This window comes from Panthera tigris, chromosome A2 (assembly GCF_018350195.1).
Source record: "Panthera tigris isolate Pti1 chromosome A2, P.tigris_Pti1_mat1.1, whole genome shotgun sequence".
In the NCBI taxonomy this organism is placed as follows: Eukaryota; Metazoa; Chordata; class Mammalia; order Carnivora; family Felidae; genus Panthera; species Panthera tigris.
In genome coordinates, this window is record NC_056661.1 from 124,083,922 (window position 1) to 124,109,778 (window position 25,857).

General features: G+C 43.1%; 1 protein-coding gene across 2 annotated transcripts in view; it reads left to right on the plus strand.

The window, feature by feature from the left end:
• Window positions 1-17,059: 17,059 nt before the first annotated feature.
• Window positions 17,060-25,857, plus strand: part of NPSR1 (neuropeptide S receptor 1) — a 153,840-nt gene continuing 145,042 nt past the window's right edge. For both annotated transcript variants that reach the window (XM_007078568.2, XM_015535925.2), the window contains exon 1: window positions 17,060-17,215. In XM_007078568.2, coding sequence (XP_007078630.2) covers window positions 17,060-17,215 — 156 coding nt within the window. The remainder of the gene's footprint in view (window positions 17,216-25,857) is intronic.

Consider the following 25,857-nt stretch of genomic DNA (forward strand, 5'->3'; position numbering starts at 1 on the left):
CGGATAAAGAACAGCAAAATTAAGACAGAAGAAAAAATAGATCAAAGAAGCAGTAGCAAGGATAGCACAAGAAAATCTTTGGGGTAAATTACCAGAAAAGTACTCAAACATGATTGCTCAGTGCAGTTTCTGAAATGTCGGACACAACTTAAATCTCAGTTAATACGGGAAGGAATGAATGAAATTGTGGGAACACATATGAGCATTACAGAGAGATACTAGAAACAGCCATTGTATTTATTGATATAAAAGCCAACAATGTGCAAAATTAACAAGTAGAATGTAGTATCAGCAGTGTAATACATTAGCAGTATAATTTGTATCTTTGCATATTCAGGTCAATAGTTAGAGTAGGCAAGTTTTGTTGTTATAATCAGAAAAATACAACTCCAAAATCATGGATGGCTAAATCCTATTTCCTCTGGCGTCCTCTTTAAAGTCGAACATTGCATCCATTTCTTTAGGGATAATATCTCTTAGTCATTAAAACATGTGTAACCTCTTACACCTATTAGAGCAAGCAATTACCAGATGTAATACTGCATTTATCTTTTCTCTAGGATCCCAAGGATTTCTCTCTGCTTTCAAAGCAATTTCCTCTCAGAGGATACTATTATTTCATACTAATGATTCAGAGCCCTCACCACCTCCTCAGAACGCAAGGCAAAAATAAAGGGACTATGGCAAATTAACCAGCGTAGGGAGTCAATGACTGTTTCCAATTCCATGTTTCTACTTGAAAAGCTCTCCTTTACCAAGAACTCTCTGCGCCTTTAAAATGGGGAAACTTGCACCCACTTGAAAGTAATATTCCGGGAATTAAATGTTGTGACATATGTCAAGCTCCCAGCATAATGATTAGGTGGAATTCTCCCTTTTCCCTCCCCCGTATCCTTTCCTACCTCCTACCTCCTACCTCCATGATTAAAAAGCTCCCTAACCAATCCGCATTTACACAGATTCTAAAAGAGGCACTTAGGGAATAAATGTCCAAGTGTGGCAGTGATATATTTTATTTAGATTACAGTGTGCGACATTGTGTCAACTGAGAGCTTAGACTGTCAGCTTATTCCTTTGAGAGAGAAGTCATGGGGCATGGGAGGTGGCATGTCTATTATCACCTTAACCCTGAGAAATGTAGTCCCTGCAGGCAGTGGCACATTCTGGTACCAGAGGATCAAAATCCCGCTGAAAGAAGTTAATTTCCAGTGTCCTTAACCTACTCTTAAATCACCACTTTCCACACTGGTGAAGAAAGAAATGTCGCGTGTTTCATCCAAAGTAATTAAAAACACCAAAGCCCAAATTTAAACCTCATACCTATGATCTTCCTCTGAACTTGGAACATTAATTCTCTTTACTCCTCACTTGGAGATTAGCCACACTCTGCCTGTTGTCACCTACTGCTTTTGTACTATTTTACACCTTCTGTGATTTAACCTGGAGCGTTTTATTGTCTGTTCTTTCCAACCAAACCATGAACTTCCCCCACAGCACCTGACATAACGTATTCCTCGTTTAGCAACAGCTCAAGAAAGAGATTGTTTTTTTTTTTAATTTTTTTCTTTAACGTTTATTTATTTTTTGAGAGACAGAGCATGAGCAGGGGAGGGACAGAGAGAGGGAGTCACAGAATCCGAAGCAGATTCCAGGCTCCGAGCTGTCAGCACAGAGCCCGATGCGGGGCTTGAACCCATGATCTGTGAGATCAGACCTGAGCTGAAGTCGGACGCTCAGCCGACTGAGACACCCAGGTGCCCGAGATTGTTTTTCTAACTAATAACATTTTCCATTCAATACAGCATGAATTTTTTAACAGGATGGAGTTGGGTAAGAAAAGACTTAATTTGAAAAATTTGTGGCAAGAGGGGAAGGTTTCACTGCAATAGGGAAAAGTGACCGTTACAATGGGGAGACTGTTCCCACCAGTAGATGTGCAAGCATCTTTGTGTTAGGACACAAAGAGGTTTATGAGGCTGGAAAGAAGCAGGTGTGGAGAAGAGGGGTGAACAGAATGCTTTGGTCTGATAGTAAAGGGGAAACCGTTTTCCTGAGGGGCTGACCCATTCTAGCAAAGGGCTGTTAAGGAGGGGTTGTAAGCTGACTTAGGATGAGGTGCACTGAAGTTCAGCTTGGGAAAAAATACAGAATCTTAACTAAAGTTTTCCTAACCAGCATTTCATTCCCAGTTGATCAATGGGGACACACTAGTTTAGCTAACCATTTACGAAGCAAAGAAAGGGGATTGGAGGGTCTATGTCTGGCCTTGTTACAGGTGTCCCTGACCCACAAGGGGGCATCCAGGAGTCTGATCTGAGCCACATGGGAAACCATGGTTACTGGCAGTAATCTGTTTCTGGAACACAAAGACGTGATTAATTTCCCTGTTTTCCCCCCAGGGCTCAGGCAAGGTTCAGTGTTGTCACAGGATACAAAAAGAAAAGGGGCAGCTTCAGCCCTTTAGGAATTTGGAGACTAAACAAAGAGCCCAGGAAAATTTACACACATAAAAGAAAGAGGCATAATTAAGAAGGAAAGAAGGAAGACAATTAGCATTAATGGATCAGCATTATCTCATTTAGTTCTCTGATGATGCGGCACTACAGTCATCCTGGTTAACAGAGGACAAAAGAGAAGCCTCCGGGTATCCAAGAACTCACAGAAAGGAGGGAGCAGAGCCAACTTTGGATCCAGATCACTGACTGCCAAGGTTATGGTTCATCCGTGAAAGTTTCAAATAATGAATGAGCTCTGGGAAGGTCAGGAAATACCTGGGAGTTTCGAAACTCTGTCTCGTTTACATAGGACTAAAGGGAAACCTTCAGACTTTCGGACTGCAATGAAGCAGAATGGCTATCCCTAATGAGACAGGCCTCAGTGACCATCAAAATTATCTCTATGAGTTTAAATATTTTGGCCAGAATTTTTATTCCAAAGCTTATGAACTTCCCTTTCATCATTATAGAAAAAATAATGTATTTGTTCAAGGACATAAATATTGAGGAGGGAAAGCGTTAACAGTAGGCAGAGAGAGAGAGGGGAGGCAGGCTGAAGCAGCAGCGGGTTTGGGAGGGAATAAAAAGGATGAATTCATTCCAGACCTGCCTGTGGGAGGAGCCATGAGTGTGGCCTCTCACAGACTTTCTGATAAGGTCCCAATAGCTTCTAAGGTTCCAAGCTTCTCCATCATTTGGTTTGCTGAAGGTGAAATCCCTGTCCCAGGGGTAACTCTTTTCATCTTAGGAAGGTGAAGATTAAAAAAATAAATAAATATCCCTACCATATAACCCCAAGGGGTAGGTTGCTGATACAAGACTGATTTTGAGCAAAGGTTTTCACAGTAGAGATGAAGAAGGGGACCAGTAAGCCAGGAAAGGTGACCTTCATCTAAAAGGAGAAGAGGCTGAGTGAGGTGCTGTGCTCCAAACTGAATGTTTGACAGATATATCGGGATAGGATAGGGGAGTCTGGAGAGGAGGACTGGGCATGTACCAGGGACACAGGTGGACCAGAAAAAGAAAAGGTGAAACTCTCCCAGACACCACTTCCTTTCCAAAGGCCCATAGCCTGAATGTGCCCCAGAAGCATGAGGAGTAAATGATACTTTGTAAAGTAGTTTCATAGCAGTTTGTGCAAACTTCTCTCTTAAATATCTCCAAGCCTTTGGGGCACCTGGGCGGTTCATTCCATTAAGCATCCAACTCTTCTTGATTTTGGCTCAGGTCATGATATCACCGTCATGAGATCGAGCCCACGGAGAGCTCTGTGCTGGGTGTGGGGCCTGCTCAAGATTTCTCTCTCTCTCTTCCTCTCTCTCTCTCCCTCCCTCCGTCGCTCCCTCCACCCCTTCCCAGCTCGCACGCGCGCTCTCTCTCTCTCTCTCTCTCTCTCAAATAAAAAAATAAAAATAAAAATATCTCCAAGCCTTGGTCACATTTTATGGAGATGCCCCACTCCAGGACATGTTGCATTCTCAGGTAAAGGAACTAAATTGAGACCCACTTCCCTAAAGTCAGAAAGGCAGAATGAATTACTGAACCACCCACAGGCAGAGAAAATCTAAGGGATGGAGTTGGAGTTCTACAACTCATTTCCTTACCTGGAAATTCTTCTTTCCGACTCTAGTTGCATATTTTCTGAGGAAGTCAAGTCTTAAAAACCTGATCGAAACTGCGTATCTAGGTGTCTCCAAAATGACTTCCTGGTGCTGAGAAACAAAAAACAAAACTCTTTGGAGGCCTAAAGATAAAGATATGGGCAACTTCCCTCCCTCTCTGGGGCTACGGGTGCCTAGAGGTTCAAACTTGGTAGCGAGAAAGCAAAGCCCAGAAGTGAGGGGGAGCGCGCAGGGGTCCCAGGAGCTCCAGAAGGGGCCCTGAGGGCCAAAGACCGGATAATTAAGACAGCAGCAGCCCCGAAATGAATGCCAAAGGCAGGCAGCAAAAACCACCCACTGGGAGTATGATGCTAGAGATTGCTGTCCTCCTAAAACAGGGTTTCTCTTCCCTGGAGGCACATTCGAATCACCTGGGGAGATTTTAACAATCCCAATGCCCAGGCAGAACCCTAGAACAATCTAATCAGAACCTTAGTCTCGTAAGCATTAGTATTTTAGAAAGCACCCTAGGTTATTCCGATCTGCAGCCAGGACTGAGGAATCCCTGCCCTGGGGAGCCATGAACATGTAAATTACAGGGCTTTCTTGGCGAGGCCTCCCAGTTTCTACAGGGAACATAGAGATTTGAGGCTCACTTTACTGCAGTCTGTTAGTAAACCATTTACTAAGGTTTGTGTTAGGGAGGTGGCTAGGTGGGGCATGCTTAGGCTGCGTCTCATGATGTACCTAGCAGACCAGAGCTCTCACAACAGGGTAGAGTCGCTGTACAGGTAACTGACTCGCCAGCACTACTGGGTAGAGAAGGCAAAGCTTCTCTGCTGCGCCACCACAACAATTGTCATTGTTAACGGGCTAACAGCTAGTTAATAAAGCTAAAGTACTGACATTTTTAGCTGTGAAAATATTTTTCTGTGTTTTCTTCTAAGGGCTTATAAGAAGGCTTGATCCATCCCAAATTAATGTGGAGCATGGTGTGAGATAAAGGCCGAGGCTCTTTTTCTTTTCCACGTGGATGTCCAGTTTTTTGGCATCATTTGTGGAAAAGACTTTTCACTCACTGGATTATTTTGGTGCCTTTGTCAAAAATCAGATACCCATATAAATGGAGGTCTATTTCTGCCCATATGAAATGCTTCGTTGCTCTATTCATCAACCATTATTTCATTTTCACATTGTCTTGATTTCTGTAGCTTTATGTAAATTCTTAACCTCCAACATTTTTCAGTTTTTTTTTTATTTTTTAATTTTTTTTTAACTTTTTTTTTTTTTTTTTTTTTTTGAGACAGAGAGAGACAGAGCATGAATGGGGGAGTGGCAGAGAGAGAGGGAGGCACAGAATCGGAAGCAGGCTCCAGGCTCTGAGCCATCAGCCCAGAGCACGACGCAGGGCTCGAACTCACAGACCGCGAGATCGTGACCTGAGCTGAAGTCAGACGCTTAACTGACTGAGCCACCCAGGCGCCCCCATTTTTCAGTTTAAAGAGTACTCCGGATAGTCTAGGTTCACTGCATTTCTGTATATTTGCATCGGTTTCTCCACTTCTACCCAAATAACTCGATTTGATTGTGACTGAAATTTCATTGAATCCATAGCTCAATCTGGGGAAAACTGACATCCTAACCACAATGAGCCTTCCAATCTCTGAACTGGGATGGCTCTGTGTCTTTATTAGTTTCTCTCAGCAATATTTTGCAAAAGTATTTCACATTTTTTGTTAAATATATTCTTAAGGATATTAAATTCCTAAATTTGAAGAATTCCAAAAAATTGTAAATGAAAATGTTTTGTAAGGTTTTTTTGTCCAACCCCTTCAGCTTATTTTTAACTCCCCTTTAGGGCTCATTATATAGTTGCCCACACATGTACTTCTTTTGCTCATATTCCTTAACTATTTTTTTCTCTCATCCTCTTCCTTTTAATGACTTCAGAGTTTCTTACCTGCCTTGTATCTCACTAATTCTTTTGGGTTTTTTTTTTTGCAATTCAAAACATTTTGTGCTTTCTCCCAGCTACTTATTTTTATATCCATTTTTCTTTTCTTTTTTTAAAATATAATTTATCGTCAAGTTAGCTAACATACAGTGTATACGGTGTGCTCTTGGCTTCAGGAGTAGATTCCCATGATTCATCACTTACATACAACACCCAGTGCTCATCCAAACAAGTCGCCTCCTCCATGTCCATCACCCATTTTGCCCCCTCCCCTGCCCCTTCCATCAACCCTCAATTTGTTCTCCATTTTTCTAGTTGATACACCTTAAACTTTTAGCTCTTCTCTACCTTCCTTTTTCTCAAAAGCTACCTCCCTCACTTGTAAACATTTAGCACAAGGGGTGGTATGAAGGATAGATTTTAAAGTGGCCACCATGATACCTGACTCCCGGAATTTATGCCTTTGTGTAATCCCCTCATCTTGAGTGGAATGAGGCTAAGGTAATAGGATGTATGCAATTATATGTATGTGATTACATAATAGTGTTGAACCCATCTTGCTATAATTTCTCCTCCCTTTACGAGCTTTGAAGGAAAAAGGTGCCATGAGTTCTACCATTACCAAAAAATGAATGTTGCCACAGCAATGAGAGACCCTAGAAGCAGATCCTGTCCAGTTGAGTTTCTGGTGAAACCCCAATCCTGATCAACACCTTGATCTCAGCCTAATACAGTTGGGCAAGAAGAAAGACTCAGAGACTAGACTGTCCATCTTCATGGATTGTGTGATCTATTCCTTTCACCCCAGATCAGACCCTGGAATTGCTGCTGCCATTTTTCTGCTCTGCTGTAGCCACAGGCCAAGCAATAATCCACTTGGGGAACGTGTGCAGGAAAAAAAGGCACAACTAGAAAGCTTCCTCTCAGCCTATCCCTGTCCATGGCACCTGGCCCTTGCCTGTTCTAGATTTCCTCTCCCACTTTCAGCCATCATCACATTGTGACCCAACCAGTCTTTGACCCACATCTAGAAAGTTCTCACGGAGAAGTGCAGAGATTGTAAGTGTATATAGCTCAAAGCATTTTCACGAGTGGAATATCCTCGTGTAACTATCACACTGACCAACAAACAGAATATAACCAGCATCCCAAGGGCTCCCTTCTAGTCCGCTCCAGTCACTACCCACCAAAGGTTTCTTAGCTTTTAATTTATGTAAATGAAATCAAACAGTATGTGTTCATTTGTGTCTAACCTCCCTATAAGTCAAAATAACAACTATGAGATTTATGCATTTTGTCGCTGATAGTGTCAGATCACACATTCTCATTGATATATGTTTTCTGTGGTATGAATACACCACAATCTATTTGTCCACTTTTCTGTTGACGAACACTTAAGTAGTTTCCAGTTAGGAGCAACTACAAACAGAGGTGGTCTATTCATCTTTACACTTTTTGATTAACATACGTGCTCATTTATGTCTGGTATTTTCTTAGCAGAAAACTGCTAGGTCATAGAATATGCATATGACCAGCTTTATATTTTTTTTTCAATGTTTATTCTGAGAAAGAGAGACAGACAGAGCATGAGCAGGGGAGGGGCAGAGAGAGGGAGACACAGAATCCAGAGCAGGCTCCAGGCTCTGAGCTGTCAGCACAGAGCCTGATGCGGAGCTAGAACTTATGAGCCGTGAGATCATGACATGAGCCGAAGTCAGACACTCAACAACTGAGCCACACAGCCGCCCCTATGATCAGCTTTAGATAATGATGCCAAGAAGTTTTCCAAAGTGCTTGTACCAATTTACATTGCCACAGGAGTGTATAATAGTTCCTTATCCTACACACCTTTACCAACACAAGATATTTCCCCTCTTTATCATTTAAGTCTTTCTAGCAGGTGTCTTGTGGTGTCACTCTAAGTCCTGTGATCCATTAATGCCTCTCTCATTTCTGTGGAATCTCTAGGGCTAGTTTCAGGTGAGGAGGTAGAAGTCATATGAGAAGTCTAGGTTAGAGAACCAGGAAGCTGATGTGTAGTTCCCATCAAAAAGTCAGCAGGGTTGAGACCCAAAACAGTTCATGTTTTAGTTCAAGTCCAAAGGCTTTTAAAGACCAATGTTCCAGCTCAAAGCAGTTAGAGAGTAGTTCCCTCTTATTTATGGGAGAATTAGTCTTTTTGTTCTATTCGGGCCTTCAGCTGATTGGATGAAGACCACCCACATTAGGGAGGGCAATCAGCTTTACTCAGCCTACAGATTCAAAAGTTAATCTCATCCTTGGGCGCCTGGGTGGCTCAGTCTGTTGGGCATCTGACTTCAGCTCAGGTCATGATCTCGTGTTCCATGAATTCGAGCCCCACGTCGGGCTCTGTGCTGACAGCTCAGAGCCTGGAGCCTGCTTCAGATTCTGTCTCCTTCTTTCTCTGCCCCTCCCCCACTCACACCCTGTCTCTCTCTCTCTCTCTCTCTCTCTCTCTCTCTTTCTCTCAAAACATAAATAAGCATCAAAAAAATAAAAAATAAAAAAAAAAAGAAAAGAAAAGTTAATCTCATCCAAAGACCTAAATATGAGACAGGAAACCATAAAAATCCTAGAGAAAAACACAGGCAGCAACTTCTTCGACATCAGCCATAGCAACTTCTTACTAGACAGTCTCTGGGGGCAAAGGAAACAAAAGCAAAAAATGAACTATTGGGACTTTATCAAGGAAAAACCTTCTGCACGGTGAAGGAAACAACAAAACTAAATCAACAAAACAAAAGGCAGCCTACAGAATGGGAGAAGATATTTGTAAACAACATAGCTGATGAAGGGTTAATATCCAAAATCTATAAATAACTTATCAAACTCAGTACCCAAAAACCAAATAATGCAGTGAAGAAACGGGCAGAGGGCATGAATAGACACTTTTCCAAAGAAGACATCCAGGTGGCTAACAGACACATAAAAAGATGCTCAGCATCACTCATCAGCAGGGAAATACAAATCAAAACCACAATGAGATACCACCTCACACAGGTCAGAATGGGTAAAATTAACAATGTAGGAAACAACGGATGTTGGTGAGGATGTGGAGAAAGGGGAACACTCTTACAATGTTGGTGGGAATGCAAACTAGTGTAGCCACTCTGGAAGACAGTATGGAGCTTCCTCAAAAAGTTAAAAATAGAACTACCCTGCCATCCAGCAATTGCACTAAGTAGGTATTCGACCAAAGGATACAAAATACAGGTTCAAAGGGGTACATGCACCTCAATGTTTATAGCAGCATTATCAACAATAGCCAAACTATGGAAAGAACCCAAATGTCTATCAACTGATGAATGGAAAAAGAATATGCAGCATATATATATTTATATATATATATATATATATATATACACATATATATATATATACATAAATATATATATTGCTCAGCCATAAAAAAAAAGGAATCTTACCATTTGCAATGAAGTGGATGGATCTAGAGTATATCATGCTAAGCAAAATAAGTCAGTCAGAGAAAGACAGATACAGTAAAACCTTGGTTTGTAAGCATAATTCTTTCTGGAAACATACTTGTAATCCAAAGCACTTATATATCAATGTGAATTTCCCCTAAGAAAGAATGGAAACTCAGATGATTCATTCCACAACCCAAAAATATTCATATAAAAATGATTACAATAGTGTAATATAATACAAAATGATAAAGAAAATATAAAGAAAAATAAATTAACCCACACTTACAGTTGAAAACTTTCATGGCTGGTGTGAGGGAGACAAGAGAGAGGAGGGTTATCGTGTAGGACGACTTTCACCGTCACTAATCCAATCACTGCTATCTGTGGGCTCAGTGGAATCTTTTTCTTTTCATGCAACTTGAGCAAGGAATCTATCCAACAACACTTGCTTTTGCCGCCTTTTGAGGATTCCACAAAATGTGACATTGCATTGTCATTAAACAGATTCATCACTCGCACTGCTACAGCCTCATTCGGGTGGTGCTTTTCTACAAAATTTTTAACTGTTTCCCACATTTCACACATCTCCCTAATCTCATTGGCAGTGATGGGTTCCTCTGCCTTTTTGTCTTCCTCCTCGGCAGACACGATCTCCTCCATAACCTCTTGCTGTTTTTCGCAATGCAGAGCCATCAGTTCATGGGTGGTCAGCTCCTGGCCATGTTCCTCCACCAGCTCTTAAATGTCATTCCCTCCAATCGCGTGGTCTTCCCCAAGAACACAATTTCATCAACAACTTGCTGCTCCTGTTCATGAGCAAGACCCTCTAAGCTGTGTCCAAGAACACAATCAGGCCAGTTTTCTCCAAGCAGAATTGAGGGTTCTCTTGGTGACCCCGTCCCAGGCTTTATTGAGGATCTTGAGGCAGTTCCTGATGTGGAAATTATTTTTTCCAAAACGCTCAGAGGGTAAGGTTTGCTCCTTCAGTCACCTTGAAGCATAGCTGAAATAGTGCTTTGGTTTAAATTTTTTTTAAGTTCAAAATGACTTTTTGATCCATGGACTGGAGGATTCGAGTGGTGTTGGGAGGAAGGAACTTGACCTTAATGAACTGAATTCCTCCAGTAAGTCATCTTCAAAGCCTGGAGCATGAACAGGAGCATTATCCATAATCAGCAAGGCTTTGAGTGGCAGATTCTTTTCTAGAAGGCATTTGTTTACTGCAGGACCAAAGACCTCATTGATCCACTCAATGAACAAGATATGAGTGACTCAAGCCTTGCTGTTGGACCTCCACATAATGTTTAACTGGCTTTTCTGCACGTTGCATTTCTTTTTTTTTTTTTTTTTAATTTTATTGTTTATTTATTTTTGAGATGAGAGAGAGACAGAGCATGAGTGGGAGAAGAGAGAGAAAGAGGGAGACACAGAATCAGAAGCAGGCTCCAGGCTCTGGGCTGTCAGGACAGGCCCGACGCTGAGCTTGAACTCATGGACCACGAGATCATGACCTGCGTCGAAGTCAGAGGCTTAACCGACTGAGACACCCAGGGGCCCCATGCACATAGCATTTCTTGAAGGCTTGTGGATTCTTGGAATGACACACAAGCAGGGGCTTGCCTTTGAAATGCCCGCTTTTTTAGCACAAAACAAGAGAATGAGATGGTCTTTCCTGGGCTTGTGACCGGGCATTTAATTCTCTTCTGTAATGTAGGTTCTCTTTGCCATCTTTTTCCAATAAAATGCCATCTCCTTGCAGTTAAAAACCTGCCCTGGCAGGTAACACTCAGGAACCATGAGCCAACTCACAGCCTCTCAGTGCTCACAACACTATGGATGCCACTTCTCTTCTTTAAGTTATCAAACCATCCGCTGCTCGCCTTGGATCCTTCTTCATTTTCTGTTGATGTACCTGGCAGTTTACTTACAAGGTCAGTGTACAAGGCCTTTGCCTTCTTGCAGATAAAGCTCTTGGTCACAGTATCACCTGCTAGTTGCTTCTCATTTATCCAAACCAGAAGCAACTTTTCTACATCTTCCAGAACACATGGCCATTGCTTTGATATTCTCATGACTCCATTTGCAGCATCTAGCCCCTTATTTCTTCTTTCTTCTTTAATATTGTGCACATGGTTGACATAGACTTATAGAATTTGCAATTTCAGCCAATCATATACTTGTTTGTACTTCTCAATCATTTCCTTCTTCTGTAATCACCTCCTTCTTACTGCCTTTCTTTTCAACCTTTTTCTGCACGGGGACCATTGTATACACTTGCACGGATGTTGACTACAGTACAGTATTAATAAACTCTTGTCGTATACTGTATTTAATGTAACTGGCAATAAAAAGGGCCTCTATCTGCAGGCAGCCTGACCTAGAACGAAGCAAAGCATTCCTAAGCTTACTCTTGTATGGAAAAGCAAAGGACTGTCCACAGGTGATTTGAAGTGACAAAAAATACTCTTCTGCCAGTTGTGGGCACCTTCCAGTGTTCTGAAAAATCACTGATTTCTGCCAACCACTGTGGCCTGAGACGAAGCATCAGAGCATAGGAGACAATCACCCACAATCCCACAGCGAGAGAAAGGGAGGGAGAGAGAGAGAGAACCATTGGCTCCGTTGTGACCATGTGACATTAGGCATCACGTACTACTCATATTGCAATACGTCACTCGTTTATCAAGTTAAAATTTATTAGAAATGTTTGCTCATCTTGAGGAACACTCACAGAATAAGTTACTTGCAATCCAAGGTTTTACAGTACTATATGATTTCATTCATATGTGAAATTTAAGATACAAAACTGATGAATATATGGGAAGGGGAAAAAAGACAGAGGGAAATAAACTGTAAGGAACTTTTATTTTTAATATGAAATTTATTGTCAAATTGGTTTCCATACAACACCAAGTGCTCATCCCAACAGGTACCCTCCTCGATGCCCATCACCCACCCTCCTCCCTCCCATCCCCCATCAACCCTCAGTTTATTTTCAGTTTTTGAGAGTCTCTTATGGTTTGCCTCCCTCCCTAACTTTTCTTTTCCTTCCCCTCCCCCAAGGTCTTCTGTTAAGTTTCTCAGGATCCACATAAGAGTGAAAATATATGGTATCTGTCTTTCTCTGTATGACTTACCTCATTCGGTATAATACCCTCCAGTTCCATCCTTGTTGCTACAAAAGGCTATATTTCATTCTTTCTCATTGCCACATAGCACTCCATTGTGTATATAAACCACAATTTCTTTATCCATTCATCAGTTGATAGACATTGAGGCTCTTTCCATAATCTGGCTATTGTTGAGAGTGGTTATAAACATTGGGGTACAAGTGCCCCTATGCCTCAGCACTCCTGTATCCCTTGGGTAAATTCCTAGCAGTGCTATTGCTGGGTCATAGGGTAGATCTATTTTTAATTTTTTGAGGAACCTCCACACTGTTTTCCAGAGGGGCTGCACCAGTTTGCATTCCCACCGACAGTGCAAGAGGGTTCCTGTTTCTCCACATCCTCTCCAGCATCTATAGTCTCCTAATTTGTTCATTTTAGCCACTCTGACTGGCATGAGGTGATATCTCAGTGTGGTTTTGATTTGTATTTCCCTGATGAGGAGCGACGTTGAGCATCTTTTCATGTGTCGGTTGGCCATCTGGATGTCTTCTTTAGAGAAGTGTCTATTCATGTTTTCTGCCCATTTCTTCACTAGATTACTTGTTTTTCGGGTGTGGAGTTTGGTGAGCTCTTTATAGATTTTGGATACTAGCTCTTTGTCCGATATGTCATTGGCAAATATCTTCTCCCATTCCGTCGGTTGCCTTTTAGTTTTGTTGATTGTTTCCTTTGCTGTGCAGAAGTTTTTTATCTTCATGAGGGGCCAATAGTTCATTTTTGCTTTTAATTCCCTTGCCTTTGGGGATGTGTCAAGTAAGAAATTGCTGCGGCTGAGGTCACAGAAGTCTTTTCCTGCTTTCTCCTCTAGGGTTTTGATGGTTTCCTGTCTCACATTTGGGTCCTTTATCCATTTTGAGTTTATTTTTGTGAATGGTGTAAGAAAGTGGTCTAGTTTCATTCTTCTGCATGTTGCTGTCCAGTTCTCCCAGCACCATTTGTTAAAGAGACTGTCTTTTTTCCATTGGATATTCTTTCCTGCTTTGTCAAAGATTAGTTGGCCATATGTTTGTGGGTCTAGTTCTGGAGTCTCTATTCTATTCCATTGGTTTATGTGTCTGTTTTTGTGCCAATACCATGCTGTTTTGATGAAATAAGGGACTCTTAATGATAGAGAACAAACTGAGGTTTGTTGAAGGGATGTGGTTGGGGGATGGGCTAAATGGATGATGGGTATTAAGGAGGGCACTTGTTATGATGAGCACTGGGTGATATGTGTAAGTGATGAATCACTAAATTCTACTCCCAAAACCAATATTATATTATATGTTAACTAACTAGAATTTAAATAAAAATTTGGAAGAAAATAACAACAACAAAAAAAAAAGGAACAAAAGTTAATCTCATCCAGGAACGTCTTCACAGACATACTGAGAATAATGTTTGGCCAAATATCTGGGCACCTCACTTCCCAGTGAAGTTGATCCATAAGGCTAGTCATCATACCATATTAGCCTGTCATCTTGTCTATGACGATTTCTTTCAACTGTGTATACTATTCCATTACATACGTGTGTATGTATATGTATATGTATACACATATAGACACACCCACATGTATGTAATGGAATACACACACACATGTATTTACAGTCATAATATAAATGAAAAATGTATTATTTTGTTTAATAGTGTTTGTGAGTTTCATCTATAATGTGTTGTATTTGCTACAAATTATTCATTCTCACTGATGTATAATATTTCATTATGTGACTACATGGAAATTTATTTATCCAGTTTACTATCAATGAGCATGTGGATAGTTTCCAGTTTGAAGCGTCTCACTGGTGTCATTGTGAATTTTAGGTTGCTTCTAATTTGTTTCTAAACAATATTGCAAAGGCATCTTTTTGAACATCTACTTGTACACACACATAAATATTTCTCTTGGGTAACCACAGATCAAAATAAAAAAAAATGATCCATCTGGACCATGAGTGGAGAGAAAACAACACAACCAGAAAGTTCTCTTTCCACTTATTCCCTGTCCATTTTGGCATCTAGTATTTTCTCTCTCTTCACCCTCACCACATTATGACTAACCAGCTTCTTCCCTTTCCCAGAAGTTTCTCACAGATTCTGTTTTACAAATTTTTATTGAAGTAAAACATATCTATAGAAAAGTGCATACATTTTATGTGTGCAGTGCAACGAAATTCCCCAAATTAAATACACATAAGTAACCCTGATAGAGATGGAAAATTACTAGCAGTAAGAAATGGAATGATGCATTATAGGTTCTGTAATTTCAACTTCACTGGATACTGCCCAATTGCTCTTCAAAGTGACCATGTCAGCTACCTCTCACAGAAGTGAGAAGGTATACCCATTTCTTCTCATCCTTGTCAATACTTGGGGTAGTCAAACCCTAGTTTTCCCTATGCCAACAGGTAAAAATTTTGTGTTATTGTTTTAAGTTGCTTTTCCTTAATTTTTAATACGGCTGGGCATCTTTTCATGTTTATTTGCCAGTCAGAATTTTCTTTACTCATTTTGCTGTTGGTTACTGTCCTGTGTATTTTTTTTTAATGAACTTTTCTGAAGTTTATTTATTTATTTTGAGTCAGAGAGAGAGACAGAGACAGAGCATGAATGGGGCAGGGCCTGAGAGAGAGGCTGACAGAGGATCTGAAGTGTGCTCAGCAGAGATCCCGATGTGGGGCTCAAACCCACAAACTGTGAGATCCTGACCTGAGCTAAAGTAGGATGCCCAACCTACCGAGCCACCCAGGTGCCCCAGTTGTTGTTCTGTTTTGACTCTTTCCCCTGGGAACCCATGGCTTATCCACTTTTCTAGACAGCTCCCTATTTGCTGTCCCTTGTTACTAGACCAAAGTGGATCCGCTCCTTGGTGGACTATAGATCACCGAGAATGATTCCCAAAGTCGGGTCTCTCTGAACAAGGGAAAGCTGGCTCCTTTTATTAGGGTTTAGAATAAATATTCCAAGGGGGATTTTAAGATTGTAATGAGGCTGTGACACTCTCTGGCACTTTTTGAGTCTTCCTGCAGCCATCTTCCTCAAATGTTTCTTTTTCTGTTCCAGCAGGTCATTAGATTCTAAAAGGTAAGGTTGACAGACAGTTCAGAAAGTCAGTCCTGAGTTCAGGAGGTCAGTCCTGAGCTCAGGGGATCAGGCCAGTGCCAATTGCTATCTCTTCAGTATAGACTTAATATCTTCTCATCTATAACTCTCTATATTTTTCTTGGTCTGGAGAGATTATGCTAAAGTTTTCCTAGTCAATTTCACGGGGGCTACAGTTTTTTATGATCATCACTAAACCTGCCTCTTTTAATACTAGGTGTCCATAACCAATGGCCACCTGTATTTGGAGCATTTTCCATGAAAGTAATCAGGCAGTTATGGTTGGTTTTAATACAAGCAGCTTTTGTTGTTTTACACCTGGCTTGTTACCCTTGCTTATGTTAACTTCGTGCCTCAATAGCCATTTGATATTTGATGCAAATCAGCATACATTCCGGTAAAGGGACCAAATGTTTAGGAATTTCTGAAGAGATGAGTTATTATCTCATTTCCGTCACCAGTTGTGGGATCTTGGGCAAGTCATTTCACCCCTGGGTAAATCTCCTCTAGGGTACAGTGAGAACATACAGAAGCGTCCCCTGCCTATCTCACAGAGTTGCTTGGATATCCAATGAAAGAACAAGGTGATCAGAGGATTTACCAGGCACCGTTTCCAGGTACATCACCAAGAGTCATAGCTTATTGACAAACACAGACCCCAGGCTTTTCTGAGAAGTGCCCTGCGAAAATCTAGAATAAATACAAATGTGCTATTTCCCCCACGTTCATTGAAATAATGTACAGGCTACTAAGTAAATGGTTAGGAGAGTATTGTAAGTCAGAAGGCAAGTGCAGCTGAGGCAGATGCATAATTATGATTTGATTATCAGAAGATCCAACACGATCTGAATTAATCAGTCTGCTGTTGAGTCCAAGTTCCTGTACTGTTGAAGCTGGAGCAGAAGTGGGAGTCCATTCTGGAAGTTAAGGAAAGCATAGCCCGGCAGGGAGGCCTGTCTCAGGAGCCACGTGGATCGCTCGGAGTGGGGGGTGGGGGTGTCTCAGACCTGCCCTGGGTCGAGGCCCCGCCATGGGCGGGTGGGACTTGGGGGTGAAGAGGCTGTGTTGGCTACTGGATCATAACTGCTGAGGAGAGAGCAGCACAAGGATCCTCCCTGGTGTCAGGCAGAGCTCTTCAGGGAGGTGGGCTCTGGGAGGGCTCCGTGCCTCTGCTCAGCCGAGCTCCAGCCAGAAGCCTTAGGAGCCAGAGCAGGTGCAGAACTGCAGCTGCTGGCCAGCTCTCAGAGGGGAGCTGGACTCTTCCTGGGCTGCAGGAGCCAGGACAGCCAGGCTCAACTCCACCCGAACCATGCCAGCCAACCTCACGGAGGGCAGCCCCGACTCCAAGGGCTCCAGCGGGACCACGCAGACCCCGGATGCTTCCCCAGCCCTCTGCACCCAAACGATGACTTTCACTGAAGTGGTGGAAGGGGAGGAGTGGGGCTCCTTCTACTACTCCTTTAAGGTAAGTTTCCTGCTTTCCAGTCTGAACGGATTTTAAATGAGACAAGTAGAATTTAAGAGACCCAATTAAACTATCATTGCCAATACTGTGAATGGGTATAGTTTGTTTTCCCTACCGAAAAGAGTAAAAGGAAAAAACAACAACAACAACAACAACAACAACAACAACCAATGAGCTAAGGCAAAGAGTTTTTCATATTGTCTAAGGACCTATAGTGTAGTTTTTTTCTGAATACTGGTCTTTTGTTCTGCTGCTGCTGCTGCTGAAAACATGTGAATCTTGAGTAACATTTATGTTAACTTCATGCCTAAAAGTCTGCAAAGTGGATGATTTTACTCCCCCCCCTTAGATAAAAGCACTTTTAATTAATTCTATAGTAGTGCTTGAAATGTTGCCTGTTTCTTGTAGGGGTTATTGCCGTGAGTTTTCTGCTAGGAACATCAGAGGTGTGGAAAGCCCACATCCCCCAGGACAGTGCCTGGTGCAACCGAAGACGTAAGCAGTAAGGAGGGAAGGTCCATACTCTTATTGAACCTATGCTTTGAACATCAGTGAGAAATAGATTCTTTGATTGTAGTTTGTGGTGCCATCCTTTGCAACAAGTTGCCTCCTAGAACAAAGGAGGAATCCGACTTTGGTGAATTTCACCTTCAAAGCATCCAAGGGCCATACTGAGGAAATGATCCTCATTAACCTAATCCTGTTCCCTCTTTTGCAACAAGATTGGTCAGAAATCAGGCATCTGGAAAACGACAGTTCTCTGCTTCTTGTATCAGAAGGCAGGCCTGTCAGGGTATTTCACACGCTGCCTGAATGTGCATAAAGTGGTGGCAGTAATTCCCAGGTCTCCAACTGGTTTTTTATACCAAAAAGGAAAATACTTCAAAAAAAAAAAAAAAAAAAACATTCTAGCAGTTTTTTTTTTAGTCCTCTGGGTGTTCTTGAAATGATTTAGTTTTTTTTTTTTTTTAACATTTATTTATTTTTGAGACAGAGAGAGACAGAGCATGAACGGGGGAGGGGCAGAGAGAGAGGGAGACACAGAATCGGAAGCAGGCTCCAGGCTCTGGGCCATCAGCCCAGAGCCTGACGCGGGGCTCGAACTCACGGACCGCAAGATCGTGACCTGAGCTGAAGTCGGACGCTCAACCAACTGAGCCACCCAGGCGCCCCGAAATGATTTAGTTTTTACCCCACAAAATAGAATTACTGTAACATCCACCTCTCTACCGGAGCTTTGCTTCTTTGCAAACACTCAAAATGAAACTTTCTTTTTTTTTTTTTTTAATTTTGTTTTAACGTTTATTTATTTTTGAGACAGAGAGAGACAGAGCATGAACCGGGGAGGGTCAGAGAGAGGGAGACACAGAATCCGAAACAGGCTCCAGGCTCTGAGCTGTCAGCACAGAGCCCAACGCGGGGCTCGAACTCACAAACCGTGAGATCATGACCTGAGCGGAAGTCGGCCGCTTAACCGACTGAGCCACCCAGGCGCCCCTCAAAATAAAACTTTCAACAGGGAGCAATCTCGGAAGGCAGCCTCCTGCTCCTCAAAAACCAAGAGACAAAATAACAAAGCAGAGCCTGAACAAGTCACTTAGGCTGGCTCCATGGGTCCAGCCCCTCAGAACCACCTCCTAATGCATGCACACACCCTGCCCAGCTGCCCAGCTCCAAGACAGAAAATAGAAACTGAAATTGGAGTTTGTTGTCATTTACCTTTGACTGAATAATCCCCTTTATGAAATCAGCTTGCAGACCCAGAGATTCTGTCTTGGGGAAGCAGGCTCTGTGCACCCAGGAGACAGACACAGCTCCTTCTCAGTGACACTGCTTCTGAAGCCTCTCTGATATTTATAAAACATGACAGTAAACAGAATGAAGAGAGAATGGCCATTGCAGCAGGGATAATAATTAGCAATACGGCAATACTCAGTCTCCACTGAAATCTCATTGGCCATTTTTTGAATATAGCTCCTAAGGGGATATTTTGAATATTCAGACAAACCCCCCCCCACCCCTCCTCACCCCCCCCCCCCCCCCGCTGGTTCTCTACTAGTGTTTATACTCTGTCCTAGCAACACCATCTCTGGGCACTAAGGAGAATCATATCACTTTTTTTCTTTTAAATCTCCTTCCTTTTCATGTTTGCCCTCAAACACCTGGACCAGTGTACAAGGAAAAGAGGATAAAAGAGAAGAATTGTTTGTCTGGGAGCTTAGAACGTTTCACTTTTGACCCATGCAATCATTGACTAAAACACAGTGATTTGTAGTTACAAGGCAGGTGCTGGTGTTTGTGGGGACCTAGCTTAAATGTTTCAGGGTAACCTTTCCCCAGGGTCCTCTCTGAACAGGGCAGTTCTGTTACATTGGCGATACAGGAACAATGGTGATGCAAACCCTTATTCATTGGTCCTTTGATTTCACATACTTCTCAAGAAGAAAGCCAGAACCGCTCCTCTTTACTGTCTCTCAAACGTGTACTTTTAATCCCCGTTCTCTACCGAAAGCAGTAAATAATATAAAAATAAAACAAATGGTATCAGCAGTAAAAGTAATAGAACCAACAGTAACAGGAATAGCCTTGCATTTCATTTGCTGTGGGCTTTCTTGGTGCCAGGAATCTTTCTAAAGGACTTCTGTGAAGTATCTCCTTTAATTCTCACACACTATGGTGTCTCTTTTCCACCTGGACTTGCCTTCCACCTTCATCTGTGTTTATATAAATTCTACCCACTCTTAAGTCTCCTCTTGAATTGCTTCCTCCTCGAAGCCCCCCTTGACCCATCTCTCCTCTGAGTTCCAGTCGTGCCAAGGAGTGTAACTGTCTTCTTGCCACTTAATCTGTCTTCAGCTGCTACTTCAGTACGTGCCTAGGAGATATCTAATAGTCATTAAGCTCCTTGAGGGAAAGGAATGCTTGATTTCTGTTTCCTATTCCCCAGAAACCAGCACCAGGCTAGACATACTCAATAAATGTTTACTACACAAATGAAGTGTGGTATTCTGTTTCTGTCAACTGCCCACATTTTGTCAGATTGGCTAATAGAAAGCTTGCTTGCTCCGTAACAGAGTTGGGGGAGTGGGTATCTTATCAACCATGACTGCACATGGCAGCCCCTGCCTTGCCTCGTCTCTACGCTCTGTACTGGCCAAAGTCCTTCTCTGCAGGAACATTCGAATCATCCTTGTCTCATTTCTAAGCCAACATGACCAAGGTAAGTTATGGATGCCAGTGGATGGGGTATGGAATTCGTTGTGGTGCCATAGACTAGAACCTACTACTGATTTAGGCCCGAGAAACTGTACTTACCGTGTTGCAGCCTTACTAGTCTCAGCAGTCCTGTTTAGTCCACACACCTGGGCTTCTGACTTAGTTTCCTGCTTAGCCTTCAGGTTCTCCTCTGAACTCCAAAGCTCTCTTGGCAGGAGAAAAGACATCCCTGGGTAGGTATGGTTAGCTTTTCCTTCAACAGGCTTAGACCTTTTCCCTTCTTCCCATTTCCACCCCCAAAGTCTTACTGCCACTCCCCACTGCTCTAGCCTACTCTGCTGTGTAACCATGTCCTTGGATATAGGCAAGAAGGTTAGAGGTGAGTTCGCCACCCCCTTCCTCTATCATTGGCTTCATGTTGCCAATCCTATGTGGTCCTGGGTTCAAGGTTCCCAGCTCAAGCCCCGGTTTCTTTCATAGTTTCTGTTATGCCCAGAATTCGTGATCCCCAAAGACCACTAGGGAGCCGAATCCGATGCAAAAGCAAAAGAGCCTTTATTTGAGCTAGCTCGAGCTCAATCCCCTACCTGCACCGACGCAGCGGTGAGATACCAGGGAGAGAGAGCGAGTTTCAAAAGCACAAAGGTTTTATAGGGGTCTAGGGGCAGTTGGTTAGGTAATGGCTGTGGCCTCAGCCGATTGGCTGGGGAAGGGTTGTGGCCTCGGCCGATTGGCTGGGGAAGGGTCGGAGTCCTGTTACGCAGGTCGCTGGGCGTGTTTTGATCGGGAAGTTTGAATTGTGAGCGGGAGGTTACTCAAGGGGAGGAGGCGCGGTCTGAGGTTTCTGCGATTTTCCCTCCCGGAAAAGGGGTCATGTCGGGGACATAGTCACTCAAGGTGGAGGACACAGAACAAGATGGAGTCGGCTGGCGTAGGCCCGCCCTTTCAGTTTCCAATTTCAGGGTCCCATCCGTTTCACCTCTTCAGCTCCCAGTGATAGCATTAAACTCTACCAGAAATTCCCTAGGAGGATGGGACCTGGCTAATCAGAAAGTGAACGGAGGAGGTGAATATAAACCTGTCCAAGTGGAAGGCAAAGATGGAACTCTTCATTTTGCCCTTGAAGGTGCTAGCAATGCTTCCAGTATCTCTTAATGATGAGAAAATTAACTCAAAGTAACTGGGAGAGAAACCGGTCTGAATGAGTAAATTGGCAAAATTATGAAATAATGCAGATGAACTCATTTTTATTACTCTCAGGTGAGGGAAAAAACATCAAGATTGCTAAACGTTACCTAATGACGATCTTTTATTGAATCTCCTTCAGTAAGTAGTTAACAAATGATATGCCATTAGTCTAACTATTGTTTATATGTAAATGGTTGCCGCTAAGTGCTTGAGGGTGATTGGACATGTTTCCCCCCCCCTTTGTTAGTGCAACCTCTTGTCTACTGTCTTATTGTTAATATTCTTGCTACACCTTTCCTCTTTGAATATAACAATAGCAAATTCTGTTTCAACTCATGTCCTTATCTCACACGAGGTTTTAGCAAGAGCTCAATTGAAAAAGTTTACGAAGACTTGCTTCTTTTCACTGTATTTCGGTTGACAACTCATTTCTAAGAACTTGACCTACCTGGGGCGCCTGGGTGACTCAATCAGTTGAGCGGCTGACTTCGGCTCAGGTCATGATCTCGTGGTCCATGAGTTCGAGCCCCGCATCGGGCTCTGTGCTGACAGCTCGGAGCCTAGAACCTGTTTCAGATTCTGTGTCTCCCTCTCTCTCTGACCCTCCCCCGTTCATGCTCTGTCTCTCTCTTTCTCAAAAATAAATAAACGTTAAAAAAAAAATTAAAAAAAAAAAAAGAACTTGACCTACCTACTAAGTACCAGCATTTTCACCTCAAATGACAGTGACTGTCATGTCAGCTCCTTTTTGCCCGCTGGCCTGAACCCTCCTCTTGTCCTGTCCCACCTGTTGGGGACTTGTTTGTCACCTTCCGTCTTGGATGCCAGGACAGTTGTCACTGATGCCCTTCCTGGAATCCAGGAGCCCTCGGTCCCTGACCTTCCCGTGTGATCTCCGGCAGATGACAACAAAGGCCTGGCCTTCACCTCATGTGTTTGTGTTTGCCCTCCTGTATGGTTTCACTCGGTGCGTTCATTTTCAGTACATTCGTGCAGTTGAACATGTGGCTGTTGGTGAGGAAACGACTACTAGTTTTGCTCACTTAAGTAACTGTTAAGGGTCTGCTATTTCCTGCCTGTTTCTGCTGTGCACACCCAGCGCTACACTCCCCACCCCCTACTGGGTAAGCTCTGCCTCCTCCAATTTTACTCTGTGTCCTTGAGAAAGACACAGCTGCTGCTGGCGGGCTCCTCGGGGACGGGGACGCCCTGCAATTCCCGAGCTCTGGACTCTAGTTTGTGAGAAAGGAACACCTGCTCAACTAAATTTCCCTTCGCATTGCTCACGCATCCGATGGCAGGAGACGTGATCTTCGTCAGTGCCAAGCGAACTCAGAATTGCGGTTTCTCCGCCCCCGAAGGGCTTTCCCATTTTCTGACTCAGGGAAGGTGTCTCGGCTCTCGGGATGCTGTCTCTGTGATGTGTTCACATGTGTGTGATGGGGGTAAGGGTGGGGGTCCGCCCTGAGGAGGGATCCGGGCAAGTCGGCCTCAGTGGAGACGAAAAGTCATTTCTGGCCTTCCGAAGTGGACATCCTTGGTCCAGACCCTAGCCTGGATCCCCATCGGGCCCTCGGGGCTACACCGCGTTCTGAGGCAGGGTACCTCTGTCACACTTCCTTTAGGCACACGGGTGTTCATAGCTCCCTCTTTCCCTCTCTCAATCCTGGCTCAGTTTTTGTGTCCTCCCCTCCCAGCTCCGGGCGGTGGGAAACACAGTGATGTCGTCTCTGGTGCCGCCTCTACCCACGCGACGATCATATCTGTACCACTCCTACCTCATGATAGCTGGGAAAGCCCCCAGAGACTGCCATTCCCTGGTTCCTATACAGTAAGTGGACTTCAGCGCCCTTTTAATCCTGTGCTCCCAAACTCAGAGGGTGTTATGTCTTCCTTGTTTTGTGCTGGTCTTTGGAGGGGGCAATGTAATACCCTCTCATCAGTGTCTACCCTTCCTCACATTCTATACCACTGTTGTCCTCTCTTACCGGCCTTCTCCGTCAGCCTTTCTTTGTGGAGGGGAGGCTGACTGCACTGCGTTCCTCTGAATTCATTATTCCAAGCTCTCAGCTCTGAACGCTCAAAAGACACATTCTCTTGCAAGGGGAAAAGCTATTTCTTTTCAAGGTATTTGAGATAACCTCCATGAGGCATTTTTTTTGAAAGCCTGACTTTGACTTGTTTCTCTCTGCCTACATTGGTAAAGATAATACCCTGAGGCCAGATGGGGTACAGCTCTCTGGCAGCCTGGGCTGGGGAAGGATCCAGCAAAGGGGTAGGAAGGGGCACATCCATTTATGCTTCAAAATGTCACCCTGTCATCCTGTTGATATAGTGGGTAAGAGTGTTTGGAGCCATGTACTCAAGTGGCCAAGAAATGTAACTTCATTCCTCTATCATTGAATCTAGCTTTTCTCTACATCTCAGTTGACCTGATTTCAGAAGTAGCTTAGTCATCCCCAGGTAAACTCAGGCTCTTGAATCTTCCCCATCGTTTTATCGAGGCGTAGCCTTTAAAGCCAGACTGCTGGGGTCAGGTACATGTGCCAGCACTATCTAGCTGCGTGACTTTGAGCAGCTCGCTTCTACCTGTGCCATGGTTTCCATGTCAGATAGATGACACGAACAGTTAAATGTCCTCCAGAGGGCTGCTGTGACAGGTTAAGTGATGGAATGCTTGTGAAGCCTTTCAGAAGAGTGAGTGGCCTAAAGGGTTCAATAAATATTAGCTATTCTATACCCAGGAACTAGTTGTTTCACTCTTTTCCAAAGCTACTTTCTGAGAGATGAGGGGCCACCATTATCTCTATGGAAGAAGCTTTTGAATATTTTAAAAGATACCACTGCAGTTGAAGCCCTTTAGGATAGTTTTAATATGCATTAAGTCCTCAAACAGTGGTGGTGAATTGAGCTGTTTCTTTTCTCTCAATTAGACCATGAAAAATGGAGAGTCAGATATTTAAAGAAGATTCCATTTCTTACTTTATCATCTTGATATAATGTCTACTTTTTATCTAGGCAAGCTTAGTGGCCCAGTACAAGAAGGGCTATTTACAGAGATGGGAAATTATGCCCCATCCAGCAGAAGAAAGGACAGGCTTCTACTGTGGCAAAAAGATCTTCTGGGCCAAAACCACCCAAAGTCAGGATGAAATCATTAAGGAGTAATCCTCAGGGTTCTTGTCTTTTCTTTCTTTCTTTCTTTTTTTTTTTTTTTTATCCTAACTTTGGCAATATTGGTGGCTGCCTTAAAAATGATGGATCTTTTACACCCGTCAGCACTTTATAGTCCACAACATAATTTCACATGATTTTTTTTTGACTTACCATCAGCTCTAGGAGAGTTTAAAATAGCATTCTTGTTTTTTAACCAAAGGTGGGCACGAAATCTGAGAAAAAGTGAAAGTGTGAACTTCCTAAGAAATTAGAAAGAAAAAAAGAAAGAAGAAAAAAGAAACAAGATTCTGCTGCTGATTTTAGTCAGGATAGGTTAGGTTCTACAATAGTAAAAAAAAAAAAATAGGTTCTACAATAGTAAAAAATAGTAAAAATAGTCCTGAATATCTGTGGTTTAGCACATCAGAAGTTGCTTTATCTCTCACATCCCAGTTGCAAGCAGGTCAATTTGTAACTCTGCCTTCTAGAACAAAGTGGTTTCCAAGGAAGAACGCAAACCTTTCCTCATCTGCTCTGCCCTGAAATGGCACATGACTTTGACTCAATTCCATTGGCAAGAATTAATTAGGTGACGGGCATGGGAAATGTAGCTTTATTGAGCACCCCCCGTGTGGGGAGCATAGTGTACTGCTTAAAGTTTGGTTTGATCTTCACCTTCTACAGGACGAAACCCAGATTCTTTGACCTGACCTGAATATGTTCATAACTCATACATCATATGATGTAAGATACGCACATGAACACACACACGTACACAAACACACAAACACACACACACACACACACCACTAGATGTCAGTCATGGAAGGACAACTCTAGATCCTACTTCCCCAGCATAGTGTCTGACACATATTAGAAAAATGGTCAAGAAATACTTTGGTGAACGAAAGAGCGCATCAAAAAACAGTTGGTGCCACGGGGCACCTGGGTGACTCAACTGGTTAAGTGTCTTCCTCTTGATTTCAGCTCGGGTCATGATCTCACGGTTTGTGGGACTGAGCCCCATGTTGGCTCCAGCGTGGAGCCTGCTTGGGATTCTCTCTCCCTCTCTCTCTCTCTGC